This window comes from Emys orbicularis, chromosome 2, assembly GCF_028017835.1.
Source record: "Emys orbicularis isolate rEmyOrb1 chromosome 2, rEmyOrb1.hap1, whole genome shotgun sequence".
NCBI lineage: Eukaryota > Metazoa > Chordata > Testudines > Emydidae > Emys > Emys orbicularis.
This window is the reverse complement of record NC_088684.1, coordinates 249,996,993-250,016,086: the sequence shown is the minus strand read 5'-3', so window position 1 is coordinate 250,016,086 and position 19,094 is coordinate 249,996,993. Positions and strand designations below refer to the sequence as shown.

Below are 19,094 nucleotides of genomic sequence, written 5' to 3'. Positions count from 1 at the left end.
GCTGCAGGGGCAGGGCAGGCGGGGGGTGCAGAGGCTGCAGGGGTGGGGGGGTGCAGGGGCTGCAGGGCGAGTGGGGAGCAGGGCAGGCAGGGGCATAGAGGCTGCAGGGGTAGGGGGGTGCAGGGGCAGGGGGGGTGCAGAGGCTGCAGGGCGAGGAGGAGCAGGGCAGGCAGGGCCATAGAGGCTGCAGGGCGAGTGGGGAGCAGGGAAGCACTTAGCAACCCCCAACCAAGATCAGAGCGGGAGGGAGGAGGGGGAATGCGGGGTGCTCAGAGGAGGGGGCAGAGTTGGGGCAGGGACTTTGGGGAAGGGGTTGGAATGGGGGTGGGGCCGGGGGCGGGAACGGGGCCCCGTGGAGTGTCCTCTTTTTTAAATGTTTGAATATGGTAACCCTAGTTCAAGCACATTTTGAGGCTCACACTTCTGAAAACATAATGCAATGCTACTGATGCAGAATTGGCTCTAACTACAGTGGATCAGCTTCTCAGCTAAAGTAAATCAACCTACCTTTGCAGAAGTCAAAAGAGTTAGATTGATTTACACCAGCTGAGGATATGACTTAACATTTGAGAGATCTTTTTCCATAACATGCCCATGACTTTTTAGTGGGAGCACCAATCTTCCAGTTCACCAGTTCATCAATCCCTTGTTTTGATCTTTAGGGTTACTAGCTTGCCTCTAATAAAAGAAATATCTTGCTTCCGTAAAAATAGGGCACCCATGTCCCTGCACTGTTACACATGATGAGCCTCATGGAATTTACTGAAAATACTGGATAAAGAATTCCCGTTATAGCTGATTTCCTAGCACGTATCAGCAACATATCGGACTGCTTCTGTGGCTGAACTTCAAAGCGACAGTTATCTCAGTCTGCAATCACCTGACAATGGCTAGAAAGAGAAAAATGCTAACATCTAAGAAATGGGTTGGCTTAAAAATACCAGCTTATATTTCAGGTCTGTAGATAGACTCCAAAGTTCAAAAATTGTTTTGTTCCATTAAAATGGGTTAGAATTAACATGAGTTTAAATCCATCTTCTTTCAACAATTTCTGTGAGGTTTTTTTTTTTTTTTTTTTTTAAGCACCAGCCATTTGATTAGAGATGTTTTAACTGGTGCCAGCTCAATTCCTATGTGCTACAAGGCACGGCACAAAGAGCTAGTAGAAAGAAGTGAAGGCATACGATTCAGCAAAACGATCTGGTTTTTAGAGTTAAGCCTGGGTCAAAATCCACCTGAAGATGTCCAGAAGTTCCAGGCTGCCCAAAGTCTGGACACACACACACACGCTAGCTATATAAGCAGGCTACTCTTCCAGGAGACACTCCTGTGCCCTTGACAACAAAAAGCTGCCCCCATCTGTCTCCAATAAGAGGGGAGCTTAAAAAAACACAAGTAACCACATTCTGAGCAGTTCAACTACCTGCGCTGGGTTTATTTCTCTCCATCTTTCTCCTGCTCCACTAGCCCTTTACTTACAGCCGCTGGAGAGTGTGCTGCTAGCAGAGGAGCTGTCTCAGGGGTTCTCAAACTGGAGGTCGTGAGGTTATTACATGGGGGGGTCACGAGCTGTCAGTCTCCACCGCAAACCCCACTTTGCCTCCAGCATTTATAATGGTGTTAAATATATAAACAAGTGTTTTTAATTTAAGGAGGGGGTCGCACTCAGAGGCTTGCTATGTGAAAGGGGTCACCAGTAAAAAAGTTTGAGAATCACTGGCCTAGGTCTAGTAGTCTACGAGCCATTAACATGGGGGGAGTGTAGAATGACCAGATGTCCCGATTTTATAGGGACAGTCCCGATTTTGGGGTCTTTTTCTTATAGGCTCCTATTACCCCCCACCCCCATCCCGATTTTTCACACTTGCTGTCTGGTCACCCTAGGGGAGTGGATGGAGAGAATTCCTTTTCCTTATATTTGTATACACATTTCCCTCAGCAGATCCTCCACACCCTTTGCCTGTGATTTGGAGTCTGCTGAGCTTTAGGATATAGAATGTGGAAGGAGGAGGAATTTTAGGCTGATGAGCCCATTTAGACAGATGCTAAATTAAGACTGCAGTGACCTTTTAAAATCTTCACAGCCCTAGAAGCTTAGCAGCAGCCACAGAGGCAAATATGGGCTGGAAAATGCATCCTTACATTACATATTCTAGCCCTTTAGTGCAGACACCCTTAGAGATGAAACGCATCAGTACAAAGACACGCTGCATATAGAATACCTGTCAGCAGTGCAGCAGATTCCCAAGACGAGTCCCAACATTCAGTCTCAGTCCCCAAAAATGAATTAAACGAGCCCTGAGGATTGACATTTTGGGATGCACAAGAAAAAAAACCCACCTGCCTTTTCTGACCAGATTTCCCATGTGGCAGGTGAGAAAAATGTGGATTTGTGATTCCATACAATGCCCCCTCCCCTCCAACCCTTTAACCACAACGCAGCAGGGTAGAAATAGGCATCTATTATCTGTCTTTTCATACCATGCAAAATAGAAGCAGGCTTTTTCCAGGACCATTACATTTCTATTATCTATCATCATACCTGGTGTTCAGTTTTTGGATAGACTTTTATTTATTATTTCGCTTATGCTGCCTTAAGTATATGCTGATTCAAAGAAACTCTGGATCAAAATCACCAGAAATGTATTCTTTTTTTTATAAAAAAGATTAAATAGAAAAAAATATACAAAAACACAAAGCCAAGATACTGTGTGGGATACTGTGGTCAATGACGTACTTTTACCATGCTGTCAGAGTCTGCTAGTGGCCTGCTTAGATGTTTGTATCATTAGTATGCATTTGGATTCCATACCAAAATGATATTCAAGTTTCTTTTGATCACAAAGAAGTAGAGAATGAAATGAATATTTTCATGAACCACTTTTACAGTAACAACTTGCCCAATCAACCAACCAAAACGGACAACAGCATAACAACTTGACTAGGCAAGATGTCACACTACATTAATATTTCAAGACTAAAATCTTGCTCTCTTTTTACTACTACAAATAGTAATATAAATGCTATCATTAGGTCAAAAATACAAAGAGTTCCTTAATATTAACGCCAGCTCATTCGGATCAGTTATATGTTCTGCAATCTAATATCTAAATGTTAACACCTTGGTATAGTACAATTATTTTTTGCCTTCACATCAGGTATCTCATTAATAAACACATTTCTAAAGCATCTATCAGTGATATCTAGGTGCAACAGTATGCCATACGCAAAGGAATTCAGGTACTTACCAGCTATTGATCCAGCCATGAGCAAACTTCCAGGGCTAACCTGTCCATCTTCATTTGCAAATGCAGTTTTCAAGTGAGCATAACATGGAAAGTAAATGGCAGAGAAGGGGATATCGCGTAGAAAACATGCCTTTGCACCCTGTGTGAAACAAAAATTGAGTGGTCAGAGAAAGATCACAGTGAGACCAAGAATGCAGATGAGAAACTTGAGCAACATTCCAGTTTTTCCTCTCTACTGCAAAAAAACATGCAGAAAAAGCAATTTTTTTCAAAATTGTGAGAAATAATGACGTGTATTTCACTCCATACAGAAGTCTGTATATTATTTGTTGGTTCAATAAATGCTATTACTTTCCACTTGTTCTCCCTCTCTCTTTAATACTGCAGTTATTTGCCATTAATAGAAAAAATGCCATCTCGCTTGGGTAAACTCTGATAACTTCTTTAGAGAACAAAAAGTAGTTGAAATTTTTGCCATCCAGCTTTGCATGAGATTCAGGATGAGTTTGATACAAGTCCTAAGTCACAGGTTGGGTCTTCACCACAGAACTTCCCCTTTACAATAATTACCCCATAGAAATAAGTGTTGTCCAACCTATTTACAGACAATGGACCAGGGGTCAGCAACCTTTCAGAAGCGGTGTGCCGAGTCTTCATTTATTCACTCTAATTTAAGGTTTCGCGTGCCAGTAATACATTTTAACATATTTAGAAGGTCTCTTTCTAAGTCTATAATACATAACTAAACTACTGTTGTATGTAAAGTAAATAAGGTTTTTAAAATGTCTAAGAAGCTTCATTTAAAATTAAATTAAAATGCAGAGCCCCCCGGACCAGTGGCAGTGTGAGTGCCACTGAAAATCAGCTGGCGTGCCATAGGTTGCCTACCCCTGCAATAGACTATGTAACTGCTGAACAAAAACAAAACATATTGTGACGGAGAGATTAATGAGACATGCTCTCATTTACAAAAGAGTGATAATGTGCCCATAATCACAATTCTTACACAAAACATGCTTTTTACATTTGCAGGAAAATACAAGGACTATATTAATTGTAGATTTAAAAAAATAAAATAAAACAAAGGATTTTCAGCACTGGCTGATAAAATAATTTGCCTTACTATCCATATGCCTAATTGATATGAAAACCCAATGGAGTTTAAGATCTGAAGTATTGTTTGCTATGTTCTCTAAAATAATCATTTTGTTTAAAAGAAGAGAAGAAAGCAAGTAAAGTTTTGGGGCAGTAGCAGACAACTGGAGTTCTTCAGAAGCATGAAAGTAAAAGAGTCAGACAAGATGAGAAGCGGTGTATAGCTTCTGCAGATGGTCAATGAAAATTAGGCACATGCCAATGCTCACATTGCAACTGCAATAAGAAATTGCATACGAACTTCAGTACAGAGATCCAGCAAAGAGTTTGAAAACACCAAGGTTGTGATTAGAAGGAATGTGTGGCGACAAACAGCTAATGTATTTGGAAAGAGGGGAAGGACAGGAAGAGAAAAGTAGAGGTAAAAGCAGGGCCGGCGCAACCCATTAGGCGACCTAGGCGGTCGCCTAGGACGCTACAATTTGGGGGGCGGCGACTGTGGCGGTGGGACCTTCCGCCGCCTCTGTGGGAGGGTGGCATTTCAGGGCGGGACCTTCCGCCGCCTAGGACGGCAGAAAAGCTGGCGGCGCTCCTGGGTAAAAGATTGTTCACATCTTTTGCTAGGACCTCTGTGTCTCCCGCCCTGGGCTCTCTACCCTTCCTGATTCAGGGTAGACCTTTTTTTGGTTCAGCCACAATCCTTCCAACAGGTGCCAAGCTGCTCCTCTAGCCTGTTGGGGTTATTTAGAGTCTTATACCAAAGCCATTATTAAGGTATCACTTCTCACACCAGTTTTACAAGTGGTAACTTCAATAGAGTTACTTCAGATATTTATGTTAGGAAGACTGACACGCAAATCAAGACGAAATATCTCTCAGAAGTCAACCTCTGCCTAACGGAGTAAATAGTCTCTGATCTGCACTTATCTCATGAAATCTAATGATATGCCTGAACATATTAGATGAGTTTTTCTGTGCTGGAATTTTGTATAACATTGATTACTTGTTACAAGTATATGCTGTTTAGCAGACAAATATACAGACGCACCAAGGTGTCAGAATAACTGAAAGGAGAAAAAATCTGTATTAGGGAAAGTATAGTCTGATGTACAGGAAGTGTATTGGCAAAATCAGTTCCTGGAAAAGAGAGGAGGTTTCCCAGCAATACGGTGTGGGTGTAGAGGTCAGAGAACATTGCAACAATGACTAATGCAAGTTGGAACACCGCTGCTAGTGAGATGCTGACTAGTGCCAGCAGACATCCTACACAGTGAGCACTGGATAGGGCTGGATTCTCAAGAGTTCCTGGTAACCCATGTATTTTGTTTAGGATGTACAAAGGTATTTAGTGTACACACTATCTATACAAGAATTCCTGTTATATGCTGAAGCAGAAGCGTGTTTTATGGTGATCTTTAATCTTCGCATAGAATTTCCACACTCCCTTTTAAACAAAGTTACATGTGAACAGACAACATTCTGCAACAACCAAGTGTGTGCTCTGGTTACATTTATCTCACAGGCAACATTCAGAAACCATTGCTCTCTAGCTGAGCCATTACAAACATTGAATCTATCTCCCCTTGTAAGTATTTTCACACTTGCTTCTTATCAAACTGTCTGTACTGAACCATCTTGATTATCACTTCAAAAGTTTTTTTTTTTTTTTTTTTTTCTCTCTTACTTAATTGGCCTCTCAGAGTTGGTAAGACAACTCCCACCTGTTCATGCTCTCTGTATGTGTGTGTATATATATCTCCTCAATATATGGTTCACTCTATATGCATCCGAAGAAGTGGGTTGTAGCCCACGAAAGCTTATGCTCTAATAAATTTGTTAGTCTCTAAGGTGCCACAAGTACTCCTGTTATTTTCTCTAGCTAGTGATATTTTGCAGTATGAACATTGTTTCCCTAAAGCTTTATTTTTAAACATTCTTTTCCCAAGGCAAATCTCCATACTGCGTTTGCCTTAAGAGTTTATTGCTCTTATTTTCTTTGTAGTGCTATCATTAAACAGCCTGCATGTTTTCCTCTGCGTTTCCTTCATACTCTGACACATGTCCACATAATTAAAATAACTTGTGGAAATTAATACGCTACAACTAAAGCAACTCTTCACTCACTATGAACTGCTAATATTTTCCCCCTACTTATAGCACTCTCTTAGATGGAAATAGCATATTTTTAATACCCCCAATATTATGCATTCAGGTACACAGAGAGAAAGTCTGTCACCTAAGTTGGCTTAAGTGTAAACAAAGTTGGATCAAAACTTGGATCCACTTTAATAATAACCCACTTTGGCTCAGTTCCAATATCACAACAGTCTAAAGTTTCCTCTCATCATTCTGTTTAAAGTCTGGGAAAGCATGTTTAAAAGCAGGCCTCATTTAACTTCAAGTTAATCATCCGCAACCAGCCTAGGCCAATTAGGAAGGCTTAGGGAGATTGGCCACAGTATCTTGAAATGCTAAAGAAACATTTATTTTACTTCTCACACCTTTTTGATGTGGACAACGTGCTGAAAGCCAAACAGAGTTTTAATCAGTCCTCAGCAAGTTGTTAGGATCATCCGCCTGAGTTTATTCTGGCAACCAGGGCGCAGACCCTGCCAGGCATGAAATTGTTGGGAGATCCTACACACCGCGACATGCGCCTCCCTAATGCAACTGCCAGTTGGCTCCCATCTTCAATCTCTTTAATGACTTTAAAGCTCTTAATCTTGGATAGTATCTCGCTGAACAAACCAATAGAGAAAAAGCATCCCTGGTTTTCCGGAGGATTCTGATAAACAAATCCAAGTCAGAGCTGGGGCAGTTCTTTAGCATGCTAATTCCTGCTTATTCCAGCCCTACCTGCAAATAAGGCTCTAAATAAACTATTTCTACTACAAGGGGAGGGTAATTATACTCACAAAGGCACCTCTGTGTCGGGTTGGGCACAAGGAGCCAGCAGGTCTGGGAGACGCAGGCTTAACCTAGTCTCCTGCAGTGAATGCACATTGTCTAGTGCAGGGGGGAAAATGCCAGACTGGGGGGACCTAGAAGTATTCAAGACAACAGTGGTGCACCTTGTCTAAGAGGGTTATTTAATGCTTTTGGCACCTGTACTTACAGCCACCCCCTTTTTTTCTACCTTGCAGGTTTAGAATTTATTTGGCATGTATAATTGTTATTTTGATCCTATAGCTACAAACAATAGGCAGCATGTCACTTCTTGATCCCTTAGCATTCTTCTTCATTTTTACTAGCAACTTAACCCTTCAGATTCAAAACTGTAACAGCCCCCAAGTAGCACTTCTTTGGTTAAGAGTCAGCCAGCTACCATCCATGTTACAGAATTAGACATAGCAATTTTGGGGGGCTGTAATTTCCTTCATTTTAAAATCATATTGGATTAAACCAATATATATATTTAAACCAATAAACACAACTGTATGCATTTAGCTATTTAAGTTAGAGGGGGGAAAGTACCAATCTCAAATGCTTTGCTAAGTCCCAGATAAAAATTATCAGCATTACTCGGTGGGTTGGATCTTTTCCTTTTTCTTTTTTGTTATTTTTAATACAACCGTTCAAACTGCATGTATTCATACATGAGAACTAGTATGGGTGACAATGAGCACTCTATGTAAACACCCTTTAACTTTTACTAAATATTCCTGCTTAATATGTTTATTACGCTGTTGTGAACACACAATTTGTGTATTTGTGATACCACTGCTGTTTTCAAAAATCTATACAACATGTTAGCTGAGATCAGGCTTCCTGTCTCAACTCCCCAAGAACCGATCCATAACATGGCAAGAATTAAGCAGTGCAGAGTTTTGGAATTTTTTTGTACTAAATTCTAGCAATTAAAGTGCAAACCTTTGCTGGCAATATCTATTTTCTGATAAGAATTTGACTTAAATATATTCTAATATTTGCTATTTAAAATGGGACCATAACATTTATTTTTTCATCAATTAATATTTTAATGCAAAGTTATTTGTTATATCTTTAGGTAACAAGACACCCAACAAAATACTATCCAAAGTAATAGTGTAAGAATATGTAGGAGCTACATCCTGATATATTGCAATGAAAAGATTATTTTATTAAATGTTTTGTGTTAAATAAGTTTGAGTATTATACAGTAATTTTATTTATTTTTAATATGCCAATGGAAATTAGCAGAATACTCCATAGACCTCAGTTTGACCTTATTCATAGCACAGAGAAATATTACAGTGAAAGACACACTGTAAACCTTGCTGAATCTTGTAAGATGACTCCAGAACTCTTTACTGTGAGATGTATAAGTTCTACTATACTACCATTAAAATAAACCAGAAATTAAAGAAACACTGTTAAAGACACTAACCCAACAAACCAACTTTTACCTTTCTTCTGGCAAAACAAATAGCATATTATGGGATAGAATAAGTAAGTATTCTCTCTGCTTTGGGTACGCTTTGGTGTCGGCAAGCTACTTTCTCACAATAACTGCCATCCATAGAACACCCACCTCTGGTAGCTGTAGAAGAATTTGAAAGACAACTAAGGAAACAAACTGGCTCAATATAAGGGGCACAATATTTACCTCCCCGAAGGAACAGGTGGTATGAACGGTATGATATTCTAGAATAATTACTCTAAAACGTGACACAAGTAGTTCAAAAGTTCATAAAAAAAGAAAAATATTTGCCTAGTAGCTTTAAATAAGTAAGGAGTGTCAACCCAACCTTTTTCAAATGATGGAATTTTCTGACCAATAACAGATTGTAAACCACAAGCTTCTTATTGGTGAAAAACAAAACAAAAACACACTTTTACACTTCTTATCACAAGGATATATTTGTAAAAAAAACTAGATAAAAAATGTCAATTATCTGATCAGGTCACTAAACATCCAATCAGAATGTAGCATTTTTTTCTCAAAAATTGCTTTTGGTTTAAAATTATACAGTAGGACAACAAAGGCTTCATATTCCTCTTTCATCTCATCCATATTTAGTTCTGCCCAGGCGATTCTCATTAACTGTGCAGGTAAACACTAGAATAGCAGAATAGCTGGCAACGTAGGATCTAAAAACTGTTTCAGGGTTGGAAATGAACACAAAAATACATGGAATTTGGCCAAAGAATGGGGGTTCTTTTCAAGTTGTGCATGAATCTTTATGGTGAAGATAGGATCAGCATGTACGATTCTCTGGTTCCTAGCTAAAGTTTCAAATCATGAAAACATATTCTTCCATGATACACAGGGTAATTTAACTTGCCTAGTTTAGTACTTGGGCTCCTTAGCAAATCTCTACATTTAAGAACCATGATGGAGATATTAGATTTCTAAGGTATAAGAAGAAATTGATTATGTGATGCGCTAATGTTGTTGCTCTCTAGTTCCAGTTCAATTCTCAGTTGAATATTATGCATTTGTCGAGAATTCACTGTATGCTTAAGTGATACAGTCAGACAAAAACACTCCTACTGAGCCAAATCATGACGTCCTTGTTCAGTCACTACACCTCTACCCCGATATAACGCGACCCGATATAATACGAATTCTGATATAACGCGGTAAAGAAGCGCTCGGGGGGAGGGGGGGAAGCAGTGCACTCTGGTGGATCAAAGCAAGTTCGATATAACGCGGTTTCACCTATAACATGGTAAGATTTTTTGGCTCCCGAGGACAGCATTATATCGAGGTAGAGGTGTACTTAGGCAAAATTCTAATAAGGAGACTTCTTCCTGCATAACTGATATGTAAAGTATAGGGTCTTTTGTAAATAGGCCAGTTTTGATACGTACACATTTTTTTCTGATTAAAGAAAGAAGAATCAATGCAAATCTTTCAGATTCTTCCTTGCTGTCCAGAAATCAATACAGTACCAAAACAGCATGAGAGGAACTGAAAAGCTGGCATGCAGCAGACTGATGGACTATTCTTTAGGAAGAAGTTTTCAAACTCCCAATATAAAAGCTAGCCTTGTACAGACAAGTAATACTTTAGGTCTATTATTGTACTTACAGATGGACTAACTGACTGATATGTACTATTACTGTTCTCATCCATCATACTTGAAAAGATTAGTTAAGGTATCCATTCCCCTTTTTGAAAAAATTATCATTTTGCAAACATTAAACAGTTTCAACATAGTTGTTTGAGCCTCTGGTAGCTTCTTGTTTTCCATGGACCAACCCCTCTGCCATATAATGCAATGGGAGTGGGAGGGAACCCATTTTCCCCACCCCCAAAAGAACAATTGGAAGGAAACTCTGCAAGTGGAAACTCACAGAGAATCCTGTCTCTTTCTGCAGGAAAAATCCACAAAAGGACAATGGTACTTTTACTGCTACAATGTCTCATACTAACCCACTTTAACCTTGTCTAAACTATCATTTTTCTTCAAATTTCCCAGATGCACTACCACTGGCCCTAGGGACAGGAGAGTTCAGAAAGCAGGAGTAAATTAACACTGAAGAAGTTATTCTATGATGCCACATGACGCAAAGCAGTGGGAAACTATTCAGCTGAGAATGGGCGTCTCCTCCCCACTCAAGAGCACTCAGGAAGGGCTCTTGTAGGGTCAAATGGAAAGAGGAGCAGTGTCATGATGTTGCCACTCCCCCTTTCAAACCCCACTCAGATCCATGCCTACAGTAGCATTTAGCCCTGAGCAACATTACTAGCAGCTTGACAGTCTGATGTAAGGAATTTAGGGTTGCTAGATGTAAGATGGCAATATTTATCAACCCTAGGTGAGCCAGGTTCAGTTCTTCATCAACTTTATTGAGGATGGATGGAGATTTATCTGTCTGTTAAGAGGTGGGGGAGGGGGAACAGAAACCTAAAGAGATACCGCCATATACAAAGAAGTCAGAGCTCAATAGGGCAAATAGCAAAAGGGTAGTTCTACATTCCATCATGGCTAGAACCAGAGTGGATGCTCCTTGAAAGGCTTAACTAAAGCCTCTAAAAGAGATGTCTGGCACCTAAGACCCCCTGAGGGGCAAAGTCTGCTCACTCTGTCAGAAAGATGGCTTCTAATGTTTATATCTAGATGATAAATTCATCGGTCCTAAACAGCATCCGTCCACCAGAATTAGTTGCTAAACAGACTGAATATTTATATGAACTCCAGACAAACCTCTGTCAGACTGTTAAAGTACTCTACAATTTAAAAACACAAGGTCAAGCCATCATCCAAGAAAAATGTTTCTCATGTTTCTACAATCCTGAGAGCGGGGTGGGGTCTGATTTATACCTACTAAAGGAAGGAAATCACGGTTTGGGATAGAGTTTTTAATCATAGAACTATCTTTGCAAGGACACTGAGCATAAAAGAAATAAGTTCAAAATATGGAAGATCTGTCTTACTCCCATTAGAGTAATTACTATAAAGATAAACAGATATTTTATCAAGGTACTAACATTTTATTAGTTAGCACTGTGGGGTCCATATTCACTCAGATATTTAAAAAAAATATATTTAGAGCACTTAATATCACCTAGATACTCAACTGCTGTATTTACTTAATTTAATAAAATAGTTTGCTAATTGAACTATATAGCTTTAAAAAAGAATAGTGTCTTTCAGTTCAAGTCACTGGTTAAAATTCACTCCAGATTGGTAAATACTTTGGGGCAGTAGTTTCTAATGACTGACTGGTGCTTTATGTGAAGTGAGTTACTGATCTCACTCCAGTTTTATCTGTGCTGTCTGTTTAAGAAAAAGAAAATTCAGAAGATGACTACTTTCACCCCTAAGTCTCTCCACGTCGGGGTGAGGCAGACTGGTGCAGGAGTTTGGAGTAGCTGTACTTCATTGTGTATACTGTATATGTTCCGTGGATAAGTGTTATTTTGATGGCCAGGACTGTCAAGTTTGCATAGGCACTGAATTCCACAAATGTATAAAAGGACGAAATCAGAGACAAAAAATAGGCTTCTGTGGCTTTCACAGTGTGGATAAAGCTTATCTCTCAAGTGAATATTTAGCACAGTAACGGCATAATCTGTGATTAAAATTGGTAAATGTTCAGAAGCAAAACTACATTTGGAAATTATCATTATAAGCTGTTAACAAAAAGTTCTGTGCCTCGCAAACAAATATTTCCAAAGCTTCTACACTAAGATATGAAAATAAAGTGACAATGACCTGACACGATAATGCTATTTAAAATAAAAAGAATACAACCAATTGCATTCAACAACTAGCACTGGCTGCTCAGAAAAGTTATTTATAAACTCTACTCTAATCAAGTAATTTGCCATTCTTTCTAATCATAATTCTCATTCATTTCAACTAGAATATGTAAAGTTCACTACCTGTCCTCTAAGGCTGTATAGCCTTAGGGACGTGGAATGCTTACTACAGCCACGTTTTCAGTTGTAACGTTGGCCCCAAGCAACACCCTGATGTCATTTATTGGGAGTGTATACAATAGGATCAGCTACAGTGAGATGGCCAAAAAATTAGCAAGTCAATTTAGAGGGAAAAACCATTCACCATTAAGTCCTATTCAGACGTCTGTACTGCTCTCCAGGCCAAAACACACATACATCATCCACTCACATATGCCAATTTCTCCATTGTGATGTTAACAGAACAATTTAAGAACTGTATGACTACAAATGGAAATGACACGTAAATATGGTGGCACTTTTTTTTCAGTACTCAGATGGTGTTCATGCTGTCTTTTGTTTCAGTTTAAAACTGCATCACTACAAAAAATACACAGAATTATTGCTTTACGCCACCAAACACTGGATTAAGGATGTACAGTAGGAAGGTGGTCAATCCTGCTTCTGTACACAGTAGACTGCAGAATGGAAAAAACAGTTTGAGAACTACTAGAATATAGCCATTACTTTCTGTCCTGTGGTTAAACTTGTTAAGACATGACATTTAATGTTATGGACAATGAGATGTCCTATCCTTCTATGCTTATCTACAAAAAGCTCCAACCTGGTTGCCCTTATTTGCATAAACTGAGGAGAACCAGACTACTTACTTGAGTGTGGATTGCTCGCATGGGTAATGGCTACAGTGCGGGGCTCTCTGTGCCCACTCATAAAAATAAACAATCCCATCCCTATCCTTTCTACTAACTGGTCAGTTAATCTGGCAGGGAAAACTTGCCAGAGAACTATGGAGTTTGCCCTTATGCCAGACTATTTGGTTCCTGTTGTCTGTATTTCTAAACTAGTTTTATACGGCACTTAAATGCTTATCACTAAAATGAATTATAACATCTGGATAAGCTGATAAGTGAAACGTAGCAACAGATCAAACCCACAACTCCAAAAAAAAGTGAGTCTCTATGTTTTAACACCTCAAAAGTGGATTTAAAATCAAGTCATTTACACTCTGGAAAACAGTTAATTTTTATTATAGCTTGGGTAGGACATTAGGTTAGATCCTTAGATGCATGAAGTAAACCAGTGCATTCTAGTCAAAGGAGCTATACCGATTTAAGCTAGCAGACGATCTGACCGGATAGTTTTGAATAATTCTACATTCACAATGTTTCAATAATTCTAAATTCACAACATTAGATAAAGACATATCATTGTGAGTAGCTATGGTTGGAATGCATATATCATTCCACAGCCTGTTTAGGTATATGCAGGGAACACTAGAGGGCCACAACATTCCATGCTTTTTATTGCCATATCTCTACCTCTACTCCTGTGTGTGTGTGCATGTGGGGGAGTGGGGGGGGGGGGGGGGGAGAGAAATCTAGGACTATGCCTACAAGCAAACATTATGGGTACAGTATTTCATATAATCCTTTTGTTAAGTAAAGGATAAGGATATAGCTATCTCATGCAGCAGTAAAGAATCAAAGATGAGTCCTGTACAGATCATATTTGCACATCAACCTTCCTAAGCATGATGGAATTAATCTACTAAAATTAATGTCTCTTGTTTACAGAGGCTCTTAAGTATTGGATTTCAATTCACATTTAATAAAAAGTTACCTTGTAGAGGCCAAAAAAGCCTAGGTCCCGTAATACAGTGAGGGCACTAACTCGTGGACCAGTGGTAATTTCTCCAGCCACCTGCAATCGGATCTTGACAATTTCTAGTGGATTTGTGAAGATTACTTGAGAACCTCCAGCCTGAAAGTAAAAGGGGAAGGGGAAAGATGAACATTAGAACACATTAAACTATGAGCGGCGAAGATCTTGCAACATTCAAGAGAAAGAAGTTTCATTCCTGGTACAATCAGCTAAGCCATTACAAATTATGGATTTTTAGTAGTAATTAGTTAATGCATTACAATCTACAAGGTAAAACACCTACCCCCACTCAGTGTGGAGGATGAGGAATGGAGAAGGAGAGAGAGAGATGTTAGTAACATTACAATACATCACACTAGCTCAGTTGTACTACAGTACAGACATTAGCTCAGTTGCTGTTAGAAGAAAACATTCAGCAACATCAATTTTCACAATACCGACAAGCCAAGAACGTTGTAAAGCAAGTAATAAAATGAAAGGAAGAATTAATAACTAAGTAAAGAAACTGAGATCTGCCTGCCAGTACTTAAACATGCTACTGAAGAGCAGGGTCTGGCAGGATCTCTCTCACAATTTTGGCACTGGTTCACAGAACACCAGAGAACATATGAATTTAGAGCAGTGAATTTCCTGTGCTTTTAAGAAGTTACGGACCCCCAAATTTGAATATTATCAAATGTCATTTTAGTCCGTCTTCAGAAATCTGCACATCATTATCTGTACACAGGATCATTATTTTGTTGCAAAATCTTAAACTTCTTGCAGTGCTGCAAAATAACTATCAAAAAATCTCTATTTGTAAACTGGGTTTTTATATATATTTAAATCTCACAAATGGATTTAAACTACTTGTAATGATCTTTAAAATGGACACCCTTTTTAGGGTCTTAACTAGTTCTGTTAATCTTACTCATGATAACTACTGCAGCATGCAGCCTTTTCACTTTGACTACATAGACAGATCTTGTTAAAGATTCATTCCTGCATCAAAATTACAAAAAAGTATTACATTAAATTAAGTAGAAGCAATATTATTCATTCAAACCCCAATCCAGGGGTCGGCAACATTCGGCACGCGACTCGCCAGGGTAAGCACCCTAAGCAGGCCGGGCCAGTTTATTTACCTGCTGACGCGGCAGGTTCGGCCGATCGCGGCCCCCACTGGCCGCGGTTCGCCGTCCCGGGCCAATGGGGGCGGCGGGAAGCGGCGCGGGCTGAGGGATGTGCTGGCCGCGGCTTCCCGCGTGCCGAACGTTGCCGACCCCTGCCCCAATCCAAAGTTCTGCAGACAGTTTTTTCAACACATATCAATTTGCTTAGTTATACAGCAGAAGTATTGTATCCTGCTCCAGTACCAGGTATGCGACCACATTTGCATGAAAAGCAAAAACTAATGCCAAAAAAAATAATATTTTAGAATGAAATAGCAAAATCAAAGTAGCCATAAATGAAAAAGTATCATATCTGAAGCACTATGGGCACCTGTTTGGGGGGAGGAGAGGAGAGGTTGCGGTTTTTTAAAATTAATAATGGCACACATTAACCATCTTCCAACAAAAAGTGTGCTGTAATGCTATTTAACTAATACACCAGAGAAACAGCAAATGGCATACGCAACTATTCTTGCCTACTACTTAGACTGCACTTATATTGTGTGGTTACAAATTAAAGTTTTTACATAACCTCCAAAATATCCCAAATGTTTCCTATTTTGACCATAAAAAGCATGCTCTTGTGCAGCTCAACTGGTTTTGACTTTCAAATTGGCATAATTTAGCTGCTTCTACCAAACCAGAATACTGGTACACATAAAACTACTATTCCTGTTGACAACAGAAATTCTTCAGCATGCACACTGACCTCAATTCTGTATTTTATTAAGATATACTCTTCAAACAAAATATTAGTGATAAAACAGCCAGTCTGCTGCTATCACAGTTTCCTCCCCATCCACACACCTCCCAAAAAATCAGGAATCAGAATTATTGGAAAGCCTTTATGGCGACTCATAAACTGCTATTTTACATAAGCTTCACTTCATGAGGCACATACTAAGTATTCCTACATGCAATTAGTCATTTTTCATTTTGAGGAGGAGAAAAATCCTACATTCAATGTGTTATATTCATTTGTGAATATACATTGTCACAGATCTCCTCTGAAAAACATTATTTTAAGCCTAACCCCTTTTCTCTTCGCCATTTGGTTTCCAGAGTTAACTATAAGTCAGTGCTTCTGCTTTACATAAATCTTCAGCCCTTGGCACAATCTTATGTAATTTTTCCATACTTTATTTTTAAAGACATTTGTTCTTCTAGAACAAAGATTTTAAAAAAGAGGTATCCTATAACTAAAATTCAGACTGTTCCCAATCCTTTGTTTGAAGAATAATCAAATAAACTTCGTTCCACATATATGAACAGATTTACATTCATGCAAAATAAACTATTTTTTCTCCATATTTTTCTCCACACCCGATTTCCTAGCAGTTCACTGTGTCCTGACTGAGTGTACACATATTTCTTTTATTTTCACTAACAGGAAACCAAATATCAAAACCCAAAAGATGATGACAAAATGGAAGTTCAATTTATAAAACTGAAAATGGATGAGGAAAACTCACTAAAATGTATTGAGTAATTTACAAATCCATAAAAAATACTGAAAAGTGTAAATCTGAATGCCAGAGCAAGGATACAGATTCACTTTTGAGGAACAAGGAAATATATGTATAAAGCAGATATATATATTCGGGACAAAGCTGTGTCTTGTCGTTCAAGTCTCAGAGTTCCATGGCCACTTATGACACATACAGAATTAAGTGTTAGTGACTCTGGGCACTTACCCTTCCTTTGTATCAATTTCCAATCTGCAAAATGGGGATTCTACCACTTAGCTTCCTCACACTGGAAGGTTTAATTTGCTTATATTTGTAAAGTGCTTAGGGCATGTCTATACTGCAATTAAACACCTGTAGGTGGTCCATTTTAGCCACTGTAGATGTTTGGGCTGGGCTGGAGCCTGAGCTCTGGGACTTCGTGAGAGGGGAAGGCCCCACAGCCCAGGCTGGAGCCTGAGCCCAAATGTCCACACTGCAATTTTACAGCCCCCCAGCCTGAGGCTCACAAGTCCAAGTCAGCGGACACGGGCCAGTCGCAGGTGTTTAAATTGCAGTGCAGACACACCCTCTGAGGTCTGCAGATGGAAGGTGATATTAGAAGAGCAAAGTATTACTGAGAACCCAAAAGCCAAATGGTGATTACTTGTTTATCCTGCCCATATGGAAGGTTTTAAGAAAAAGGCAGACTATTCTGTAGAAACAGCTTCAAGTGGCAAGTCCAAGAAAATCTCTCTAATAGTATTAACTAGAACCCCCCCAAAATATCTTACAACTTTTGTCATGTGCTGAGCTTACCTTGCATACTGATTTGACCAAAGACATAGCAGCTGTACCCTGCTGCAAAAGCCCAAACCGTTAGCAGTTCACAGTTATGAGCCAGACTGTACTTGACTAAAAGGTTCAAGATGTGTTTGTGTACATTTTTTCCACCACACGCCTTCTTCACCAGCTAAAATTCTAAGGCTGTATCAACACCAGCTAGCACTGATACAGCTCCAGTGGTAGCACTACCATACACTGGGTGTGGTGTTCACCTAGTCTTGAATGTTGGTATCTGCTCTATCCTAATGCCAATGGTGGGAAATTTTAGGGAGAAAGGGCTAATGTGTAGAAGGCCAGAATACTTCCTAATTAAACCATTCTCTACTTGTTTAGTATTGATGGGCTTTTCTACAGTATGAAAGCCTCACAAACATTAAAGGCCATTTCCCTACAACACACCTATCAGGTAAGTATCATTATTCTCATTTTACTAATAGGGAATTTGAAACAGAGCTTAAGTTAGGGCTAGTCTACACTGTCAATGCTAAAGCGCTGCCATGGCAGCGCTTTAAGGTGCCTTGTGTGGTTGCGGCCTGACTCAACGAGGGGCGTAGCTCCCAGCGCTGGGGCACTGTTTACACTGGCGCTTTACAGCGCTGCAACTTGCTGCGCTCAGGGGGGGTGTTTTTTCACACCACTGAGCGAGAAAGTTGCAGCGCTGTTAATTGCCAGTGTAGACAAGCCCTAAGACACTCAAAGTCACAAACCAAGTCTGTGGCAGAGCCAGGAACAGAACCCAGTCCAGTAGCTGAAATCACAAGTGTATCCGTAGTTGCTAGTATTGTCTATTTACGGAACTCACTGAGACAAAAACCTCATGCAACACATCTTCCTGTCATTTTACTTTGTAAAAATGGCCAGGGGCTTTAAATCCATTTTTTGTAATCTTTTCAGTAGAAAGTTATTTTAATATTGCTGGAGCCTGCACAAAAAAAGGCTGACTTTGTAAACAATGTGCTCAGTCTGAAACTATCAAAGAATAAAAAGCTATTAAATCCAAAATACTCAAGCTTAATTGTCTTCCCTCTATGAGCACTCTACAACATGATCCCTTCTGGGTAAATTTTATTAAGAGTTTAATATACGTTTTACCTTTTAACTATACCCTGATAACACCCATTTTTTCTTCATTTAGAATGAAAAATTTACACACCTCGGGATTTCTGAATTTCTTTCCACTTCATCTAAACAACTATTTAAAAGTACAAATGCTTTAGTTAAAAAAGTTAAACACATTCCTTTTCACAGATCTTAACATTCTTAGGTTAAAAATTCCTTCTCAACTAATGAAGACAAG

The 19,094-nt window shown here is 39.3% G+C and overlaps 1 protein-coding gene across 1 annotated transcript in view; it reads right to left on the bottom strand.

Moving 5' to 3' along the window:
• Positions 1-19,094, bottom strand: part of SLC25A13 (solute carrier family 25 member 13) — a 132,348-nt gene that overhangs the window by 4,541 nt on the left and 108,713 nt on the right. Inside the window, exons 14-15 of the mRNA XM_065398568.1 lie at positions 14,314-14,454; positions 3,249-3,387 (exon numbers count right to left, since the gene is read on the bottom strand). Coding sequence (XP_065254640.1) covers positions 3,249-3,387; positions 14,314-14,454 — 280 coding nt within the window. The remainder of the gene's footprint in view (positions 1-3,248; positions 3,388-14,313; positions 14,455-19,094) is intronic.